Here is a 10,617-nt window from a genome sequence, read left to right as displayed (position 1 = left end):
TCCATTGAAATGAATGAGAGGCAGAAAATACACCATTTCCTTTGGAGTGGAATTTGCTTAGATCAGCTTCCAGAATGTGACCCTGCGCAATAATGACATCATACAATGACATGCTTCAAATTCAGCATCAAAATCCTCGCCTGTTTTTCTGCTTGACAGATTCAGCCTCAAATTCCTATGTGTGAACATACTCTAAGACCTACTGGGGACAATAAGTGATGACATAAATGTAAAGCACTGTGGTATAGGTTGTCCCAACATAAGGAGGAGAAATAAATAAATAAATATGCAAGTATTATTTAACTGTGAATTTCTGTTCTCCTTCCTAACTTCTTTTACATGAAATAATCTCTGCATTGGTCCACAGTTTGCCAGGTTTCTTAGTTTTTCCTGGAATTATACTCCCAGGAGATGTAAACTAAACCCTCTGCAACCACATGGGGTCGGTAACCATAGTAACTTCTAGACGCCCCTTTCTCAGTCTCCGGCTGCGGCGCGTTTGATTACGTCAGAGTATGGGCAAGGCGCGCCGGGAGCGGTGTGCTGCAGACTGATTGGCTGTTCGCATGGGCTTGCCGCTCTGCTGCTGACGTCACGCCACGTCTGAGGTTCCCCCACAGCTCAGTGGCACCAGGGCCTGAGGAGAGACCGGAGAGAGGAGCAGGTGAGTGCACGTCTAGCTGCCATAGTCTTCAGTCGCCGGGCTGGGAGAATAGTGTCTGTCATGTTACTCTACGAAGAGGACAGCACTGTATTAGGAGAAGATAATCCCATAGTCAACGACAGGGCATAGCTGTTACCTGTGGCTTGTGTGCTGCTGTGGGACTACAAGTCTCAGCCAGCTCTGGAGTTGTACTGTAGTATAAGAGGCCATGGCTATAGACTATATAGTCAGTGGGTGTTTGGGTGATAGAGCAGGCTCAACCTAACTTCCTGATGATGTGAGGCCACAAAAGGGTCAAACAGAAGCCCCCTCCTGTCTGTTCTCCATCTCCAGGTGAGGCTGTTACCGGCCTGAAAGGTATAAGATCCATGTATGAATGAATGGGGTCTAACACAGTGTCACGAAGTTTTCACTGAACTCTGTAGTGATGTCATAACATTATAAGTTAGATTTTATACATTCCAATTTGTAATCTTACCGTGGTCCCAAACAACATCTAACTGTGACTATTCTGAAGATGTCACCTGTGGCTGTCTCTGCTCTAGTGGACATGTGATATTGTAATTGCCTGAGATACCCCTGAGCGCTGTATGTCAGCTAATGTGTCATGCAGAAGATCAGGTCTGGTCACATAACACACCGTCCACAACAACTGAGAATGTGCAGCACATTAAAGCTGCATAAATTGTCTTGGAACTAAAAGTTATTCCTTGGCCATGGGTTGGTGTATGCTAGTACATATATAACCATATAGCGCTTCATATGCTCGCTCAGTATACATTAGTCTTTATACTGTACATGCTATATATACAGTACATGGTATATATATTCCTTCAGCTGTTGTACCAAAGAGCCTTCTTCCAAGACCAAATTTCAAATATGAAGTGTTATGTTGCATAGCTGTAGCACTCTCTAAGGACTATCCTGCGCCAGGGTCACACCTGCGTTCGGGTTCTGTTCGTGGGGTCCGCTTGGGTACCCCACGAAGGGAAACCTAATCTGCTTAAAAAAGCGGACTATAATGGGGTCCGATGGGTTTCCACCCAATTTTCCACCCGAAAAATAAAGAGAGAAAAGTCATGCGAATTTTTAAAGCGGAATGAGGACCGGAATCCCCGAGCGGAGATCAAGCGCTTGTGTGAGCCTAGCCGTAGATCAATTGTCTGGGCTGATAAACTATTATGCCTGGTATAGGTCTTGAAATTTTGAAGAGAATCTGTGTTTTGTCCAGGCCTTGCACTAGACATGACCCATGACTCTGCCTCTACCAATCACAAGTCTTGAAGATTATTTGGATGTTTCCCATGACTTGAAAAATAGGGATTTGGTTTTGATTCCAGGTTTATCCCCCATGTTATGATCTGTGTGACCAAAGAGACTACTGGATGAGACACTTTCCATCACACGGCTTTAGCAGAGGACATTTACATTGCAGTATGTGATTGTTTAGTAAGCACAATATTGCTCTGTATTTATCTCTATAGATAGACATTATCAGGAGCTATTTGTCTCTAACAGTGTGGTCCCTATAGCTCCCCCTCCTCAAGAGATAATGAGCATTTGCATATAAATAATGCTATTGTGTTATGTTAAACTATAGCATTTGAGGAGGAATTCAGTTTGTCCATCTTTGTGATGTGTAAATCAAGGAGAACATTGTAATGTCTGAAAAGTCCCTGCTTTTGTCCTATCAAAAAAGGGGTCCCTCTAATATCGGCTTCCATTTCAGTAGACATAAGACATGCATGCAGTAAATGGAAGGCCCTTCATCTGACGCTCTATATGTCTGCAGGGAACTGGTTTCAGGCTGTAAACTGAAAAGAATTGCCATACTACAGGTAAAACCCATCGCTACTAAGGCAATACCTTTTAGGGCCCCGACTCACTATGGACCATAATACAGCACCCATGCAAAGTATTTAGAACTATAAAAAATGGACCTCTGTATACCCCCAATTTCATATGCTTCATTGGATATTGGCAGCAAATGGGGAGCAAAGCATGCCATCCTCATTCAATAATTGGGTGAGAACTGGCCGTTATATGGGGAACTGTACAGGACCACTTTCTCCTCATCGTAATTGCACTACCATAGTCGCCCATGATTTGTGTACATGTGTATATAATCCCTAATAATCAGTGAGCAAGGGTCCAAGATCAGACCTTACCCATGCCCTCTACTCACCTGAAGATCATAGTGACAGACTATGTTCATCTATTAGATCTTATATAATTCTGCATTAGAAGTCACATGTGGTATAAACTTCATGGCTGTAGATACTGAATGTAACATTCTGATAATACACAATATGCATTCATAGGATACAATTCTACTATCCCGGACTGGATCAGTAGGGAACATGTGGCATTATAGGGAGTGACGTATACATAAGCATCGAGCTGGAGAGAGTGACAAGTCACCATACAGGATATAACATGGGTGTGTCACTGTACGTACCTTACCTGCATATCTTAAAGGGACAGAGATAGTAAAAACTGTGATTATATAGATATTGTATACCAGGTGCTGTAACTCCTAGAAGACAGTGCTGCCATCTTCCTAGAGTTACTCCTTTAGTTATGGGTTACCGTACACTTTTATCTAAATGGAAGTTCTGCAGCTTTATACTCAAATTCCTAGTTTAGTCCCATTGAATTGTATGGTTAAGGTTTTATGGCTTATTATTTATGTATTTTTCTTCCTTATTGTAAAGTTCTATATAAATATACATATTCATATGTTTTACATTCTAGGACTGAACTCAATGGACATGTAATCCTTTGTTATCTCAGCAGCCATACCTAGTTTCACATTCATCGGAGTATTTTAGAGTGTCGTATGACATGTTCTTCAGTGTGTCACAGAGCAGAAACTTCCCTAAAGACTCGCCCGGGACATTGGTCCCTTGTAAATGTAGCAGGAGACAGTCATCCGCCCATAGAACAAACAGTGTGAATCAGAGGAGTGTTAAAAATGATACTCCCCCATGAGAAGTTATTCCCGTTACTGCCTCCAGTCCATGTGAGATGGAGTTTTATTATAGTGTTGGGGCTTAGGGAATACTCTACCATTACCAGTAAAAATTCTAATAAATACAGAGGCCTGTGAGAAGAGAGTGATACGTAATGGCCATAGGAGTTTTCTAATAGACTTCTTCAAGATCTCTGCTCTCACTAAATGGAAATATTACAGTTTAATTTCAAAGGTTTTAACCCATAATTTCATTAAGTCTGATACATGGATTTTTAGGCTGTTGGATGTAAACAAGAATGTTCCCATTCACTGACTGTAAGCAGAGATCTAAAGCAAAGATGTCAGTGAGAAGTCCCATTTTATCACACAGTAACCTTATATAATGATGGGAGCTCAGTGTGTAATGGCAGGAAAAATCATCTGGAATTTAGATGCCATGTTTAGACAGCTTATCGGAAGGTAAATAGCATTTGTGTGTTTTCCTCAGAGACCTTTGCCTGATTTTTTTTTGTGCACTTTGCTTGCAGGAGCTTCAGCCATGATCCCAGATGAGACCCCTTTGTTTGACCCACAGTTACTGGAAGAGATTGACTGGAGGCAGAACACTGTGTCGTTCAATCCACCTATTTCTCCTGAACACCCTGGGGAGGGTCTCATCCTGAGACCCCTGTGTACTGCAGATATAAACAGAGGTCAGTGCTACCAAAAGCCATATACAGATTAGTTATTGAGTGTACTCAGAAGGTGGACCCACTGCTTTCATTGCACATCGGGTCTTGTCTATCTTTGTAAGTGGGCAGTGCTGGGTGGTGACCACAGGTGAAGATGCTGCTCTGGCAGATTTGCGCCATGTCTTGGTTGCACAGAACAGCTTATTTGCATATAAAAGTTGATATTCTTTGCAAAGAATAATTACAGAGGTAGCTAGATATGTGTACAGATCTCTACATTCACTTCAATGGGAAACATCCCCTTTTTAGATTAAAGTCTACCCAGTGAAAAGCTGATCACCATGGATGGGTCTGACTTCAGAAATTCCCAGCAATAAAACATTAGTGCCAAGAAAAGTTGTTGGCTGCCATACATTTCTAATGCAGTGGTGGTGTGGATGATGCTGGTACCACCATGGTTTGTAATTGTCAATTCACCTCTATGATGTCCGTACGCCCGTATTAAGTTATATAGTAAGGAATTGTCCAGTTTTTATGTAAATAAAATGTAAGTATACAAGTTCTTTTTTCTGATGGAGATTTTCTAGGTTATATCAGAGGCTGAATACCTGTCATTATTATACGCAGGACGCATAGGTGCATGGATTGTTACACCGTACTATGGTTTCATGTGCACAGGTTTCTAACTTCTAGATGAACGCGAGAACGTCTCCATTCATTAACATTGCGCATTAAGTTTGAAAATAATAATTAATTGGTACACAATGTATATTAGAGAGTTGGAAAACTTTTTATTCTGCAGCGGTTAAGGGGACTCTACATGGAGCCGTTTTATACTTACTTCGTCTGGATTTTTTTAGATGCTGTACTTAGGAATTCCAGGCAGGTTCCTACCCTGGGTCACATAATCAGAAGCCCCCTTCCTCCCCAATATTCACCACTTGGATACCTGTACTATGGGGTTGGGTTTACCATAGCCTTCCAGTCCTCATAGCACAGATGTGGGTTCAGAACTAACCCAAAACCAATGCTACAGATCCTTTAGATGGGTCCCTACTATGAGAACATCAGTAGTCCCGTTAAATCCTTTATTAATCCTTTATCCTTTCTTTTCAGGATTTTATAAAGTACTTGGTCAGCTGACAAAAGTTGGAGATGTGACTGCAGAGGCTTTCATCAGTGAGTAGCACCGTTGATCAATTTCTGTTTTACCATACTATTAATACAGCTACACTTTTCACAAACTAAAGTGAACCTTCCACCTCTAATACTTCACCAGCACAAAACTAATATGTAGAATTTCTGAACAGCAGAGACTATCACTTGTGATATTGCAGGAGGAGGCAGTAGGCCTCATGTGTCACCCCTGCCTGTATGTACATATATTTTTACAGTTATACAAAGACAGTGCACTTTTAAATCCTAGAATATTTAATCAAATCTTTAAATTTTTAGAAAAATTTGAACACATGAAGAAGACTGAGAATTACTTTGTGACAGTGGTGGAAGATCTGAATCTCGGTCAGATTGTAGCCACAGCCACTTTAATTGTTGAACATAAATTCATACACGGCTGCGCCAAGGTACGTGGGATGGCTTTTTCTTGTATCAAAGTTTTGCTTTAAATGTTGAATAATTGTTGTTGTTGTTATTATTATTGCACTTCCATAAAGAGAAAAATCTGGGCACATTGTTAGTGTGATATAACTGGTGAGCCGTGTTAATCTGTGTTTCTACCTGCAGAGAGGTCGGATAGAAGAGGTTGTCGTCAGTGATGAGTGCCGTGGAAAACAACTTGGAAAACTGTAAGTGATCAAGAATGTTACAGTCATAATAGTAGTAATAAGGAAAATGCTGCATAGCCCAACATCACAATGACTTTTGCTCTGTTGATGATGGGCGCACTGGAGAGCATATGCTTACTCAGCAATGTAAAATCCTGTAACTGAGACCACATTACTGGAGAATGAGGTTTTATAGTAATGTAACATAACTCTTCACCTCTCTGACATGTCTGTGTTAGTGAATTCATTTTTGAAGTCCTAGTAGCATTAAAATATTTTTCAGATGTATGTTATTCATGGCCATGTCTCCATATGCTTATAAAGTTTAAAGAGGACCTATCACCATCTGGGGCACATGTGGTTTAATACACCACTAGTGTATTCAGCGCACCATCGGCTTTCCTGTTCTGTGCCCCCGGTGAAGAGCTGTCGGTGCCGTTATTGTAGCTCTTCACTGTCAGAGGGGGGTTTCTGTCAGTCAGGAACGCCCGTCCTCACAGCAGCGTCTATAGTGCTGTACTGTGAGTTTCGTTGCTTACCGCCCAGCAATGACACTGAGCGTTGAGGAATGTCCCCCCAATACTCGTCTATGGACGAGTACTATCAGGAGGGGAGGAGGCGTTCCTCACGGCTCTCGCAGTACAGCAATGTCATTATGTTACTTCTGTTAAAACATATACAATGAAAAGGGGGTTTTGACCCCAAGTAGATTTTTCACACTATAAATAATCAGTATTTGATCTGTGGGGGTCTGACACCTGAACCCCCACATATCAGCTGCTGCAATGGATTAAGAATGAGTGCAAGCTGCTCTTATTCAAGTAATTCTCATAGTACTTTAATAGGAGCAGACTGCAGACACTCCCTCTCCGATAAGGAACTTCTGGAGGTTTCTGGAACAGCTGATCTGTGTGGGCTCCTAGTGTCAGAACCCTACAGATTAGACACTGATCATCTATTCTGTGTATAGATCATCAATATGAAAAATCCATTTGGGGCTGGAAAACCCATTTTATCATTTCTCTCTAGCCTATTTAAGAATTTACTATTCATACATAATTGTGTTGCTATTTTGCTGCCTGTGCATATCATTTGCTATGTTTAGAAGCTTGAATGAATGAATGAAGAAAATGAAGAAAACTCAGGCAGTTACAAACATCGCCTAGACAGTAACAATGCGCCAAATTTTTCATCCCGCATCAGTTACTCTGGCACATTTTACAACTGTCTAGTTTAAGCTGACACTGTCTAAAACAGAAACATTAAGGATGATATGCCAACGCTGTAATGTTCTCAGACTTTTTAAACTTCTATTTGCTTCTCTTTTCACCAGGTTGTTGTCTGTTCTTACTTTACTAAGTAAAAAGCTGGACTGTTACAAAGTCACACTTGAATGCAAGCCTAAGAACGTCGCCTTTTACGAAAAGTTTGGTTACACCGCCTCAGATGAAACCTATATGCAATGTCGATTCTCTGATTAATGTCGACTGGAAAAAATATAGCTATAAACTTGCCAAAGCGACAGATGGATGAAAACTGTTCAGGGGAAGCGGGTTCTGTCAGAAAATCTGTAAATAATACGATTACTTTTACACTTAGAAATGTTAAAAAATGGATTTTTCTACCATGAACTATAATAAAAAAAATTATTTTATTTAGAAAAAAAAATTGTTCAGAATGGAAAATTGTCAGGGCAGGTAAAAACTTCAGATGTGGTGGACAGGTAAACTGTAGAAGTTGGATTGAATTTTTGCTTGTGACAATGGCATGTGTGTTTTGTTTATATACTAGGTTGAACGAACTGTCTATATAGCGTGTTGGAAATTTCTCATGACCTATCATACATCTAAACTACAGCAAGGGGACACTTCTTGCCGTACTGACCAGTTATGCCTGCACATGAAGGAATACATAAAAGATAACTGGGCTAGGTTTATACAAAGCCAGACTTATTCGCATGTTCTGTTGATCCTATAGAGACCTCACAAAAAAACAAAGCTCCTGCCCCTGTCCCTCCTGTGCTAGTAAAAGCTTTGTTAGAATTAGAACCTTGAACGCCATTAGTGTGGCTTCTGGAGAAGACCAGATTCTTGACCACTTTGGATAATTATTGCCTGCCAACTATGGGAAGGATATATAGTGGACATATTTATATAGTGGACCATGACATTGGCTCAGTATCCTTCATGTCATGTCCACTCAATCTTGCAGGCATCTTTGTGATGTTGTCAGACTCTATGACCCCTGTATTATATATAATCAGGTTTTGGCCATGGGCCAGTGGTTTCTAACCCGTGGCTCTAGCCGCAGGCTGGCAGGGCATGCAGGGAGCTGCAGTATTGAATAGTTGGGGCTAGAGGTCTATAGAGGAGTACAGCCACATGTCTTTCCTTTGCTCAGTTCTAAAACAATGGAATTATAGTTACTGAATTTCAAAATTGTTTATCTGAACACATTTTATTTTGTCACATTATTTTAATTGTAATATATTTTCTTGTACTATGATACAAATTCTTTCCATGAATGTACAGACTAACTGAAACACTCAGTACAAAGCTGTACATTGGGTTATGCATAGTGCAGGGCTGAAGCATGACTGATAGAATCGATCATGCTCCACACCCATAGGCCCAGTGCACCTATAGGCCTTAGTTCTTCTGACGTATTCCTATATTTATTACCTCTGAAGTAAATCTAACTTAAGTGGTCATTAGATTGGAGCCCCCTGAGCACTACACAGCAAAATGTTATTCCATCTAAATGTGCACGTTCTTGTTGCCAAGCAGATAAGTCACTAACGTTAATAATAGTTTGGTGTCTGTGTTACAGCTGACTGTCTACTAATACATAAGGGCACTTTAAAGAAATGTTCCATAGGTGATAAATGAAACAGCCATGGACTGTGACCTACTAGATGGTGCTATCTAGAGAGGAGGGAAAAAGTTTCTATTCTTGTTACTGGACTTGCATTTGGTTTCCCCTGATGGAGTAGAATGCAATATTACAAATATGACTCTGCTCCGCCTGGACAGAATCCTTTTATAGAGGATTTCCACTGACCATAGACTAGTAAACTGGAAGTGTAAGTAGCCTGCTTGTTAGATTTCTTTAATTTCAGGGATATTGCCTTTATTATTACCATACTGGTAATGATGGAAATAGTGAACATGATCATAAATTGACAGATTGTGAGTTGCTGAAAAGTAGCAACCAGTATGACTGTATTTCTTATCACTTTTACAAATGGCTGCCATAGCCGAATACAAAAATGGCAATATCGCTGAGAAAAGAAATGTAACTTGGCTTCTGCTATATATTCTGATGTGCTAATCTATACAACTTTTCTCTTTGGGTGGAAATTTCCTCCTTAGGGGGGGGGGGGGTGATTTCACTTGAGCCCTATAGTTACTGTAGTCATCCCTAGACAACTGCGACTCCATCACAAACCAACCGTTCTAGAACTATACACTAGTTCACAGAATTTAGAACAGGGAGGATCATTTCATAACAATATTTAAGCCAGAATACCTCTTGTAACTTCAGACCTTTATTTAAGTGGTTTCTAGAAAGAGACCCAAAGCCAAGTTTTTTTGTTTATAATTTTAATGGACACCAAGCTGTGCCTTTCAGCTGGTCTAAAGCTCCCACTCCCAGCATTCCTCCTTGGATGACAGGAGTTGCAGTCTTAGAAGTGCTGGAAAGGCACAGGATGGTGGCCACTGGTGTGCTAACATGTTTACACCTGAAATGTGGAGATAGAAGGTCACATTCAGATGACTGGGGCTGATTGAAATTTTTGTTTAAAAACCATTTTAAAAAATTGAGCCTGTTGCTAATTTTAACATTTTCTCTCTTTTTGGTGGAATGTTAATTTATTAAAGTATTTAAGATACAAGTGATTTTAATAAAAAAAATAATTTTTCCTAAATCATTGGAGCTTTATTAATGTTTTTATCAGACCTTACTGAATTACTACCCATCTAGACAACACTTTTCTATATGCCCTATTGGGTCACAGTGGCATCATACAGGAGAGTCCAAAGTGGCAAATCCTCTTTGAGCTTGCTTCTACATGCTTTACATCTCATTTTCTAAGTGTTTTGGACTCTTAACAGTTCGAGTGATCTCTGGATTTTTCTGTAAGTTCCTGGTATCTTCAGCATTTGTTTATATGAGCATCTTCCTGTTCTGTTTTTTTCTACAAATGCCATGATGCCTTGGGTTTCACTCTGAAGCTGACTCGCATCACCTCCCTTTCTCACTCACACCCCATCCCTGTTTCCCTAGCTAGCCCGCCCACTATTAGCCCTTCCTATCTAACTCAACCCTACCCCATCATACTTACCAGTCTTCCGGCACGTGACTTCACTTCTTCTGGGGCGCCAGGGGGAACAGGGGCATGGGGGAGGAAAGGGCCAGGTGCATAGGGGGGTTGGGCTGCAGGATAGGGGGGGGCCCCCGGTAGGAAGATGGGGGGCGCAGGCACCAGGGGAAGAGGGGGCATGGGCACCGGGAATGAAGGGG

The 10,617-nt window shown here is 40.9% G+C and overlaps 1 protein-coding gene across 1 annotated transcript; it reads left to right on the top strand.

Annotated features, from left to right (window-relative positions):
* The first annotated feature begins 604 nt into the window (after nt 1–604).
* GNPNAT1 (glucosamine-phosphate N-acetyltransferase 1) lies at nt 605–9,921 on the top strand. The gene is made up of 6 exons (XM_075280686.1): nt 605–664; nt 4,166–4,330; nt 5,426–5,488; nt 5,765–5,892; nt 6,053–6,114; nt 7,427–9,921. The coding sequence occupies exons 2-6, from the start codon at nt 4,177–4,179 to the stop codon at nt 7,572–7,574; spliced, it is 555 nt and encodes a 184-aa protein (XP_075136787.1). The 5' UTR covers nt 605–664; nt 4,166–4,176; the 3' UTR covers nt 7,575–9,921.
* The last annotated feature ends 696 nt before the right edge of the window (nt 9,922–10,617 follow it).

The sequence above is a fragment of the Leptodactylus fuscus genome, chromosome 7 (assembly GCF_031893055.1).
Source record: "Leptodactylus fuscus isolate aLepFus1 chromosome 7, aLepFus1.hap2, whole genome shotgun sequence".
NCBI classification, from domain to species: domain Eukaryota; kingdom Metazoa; phylum Chordata; class Amphibia; order Anura; family Leptodactylidae; genus Leptodactylus; species Leptodactylus fuscus.
Note: the sequence above shows the minus strand (reverse complement) of the source record. Positions and strands in the feature narration are given on the sequence as shown.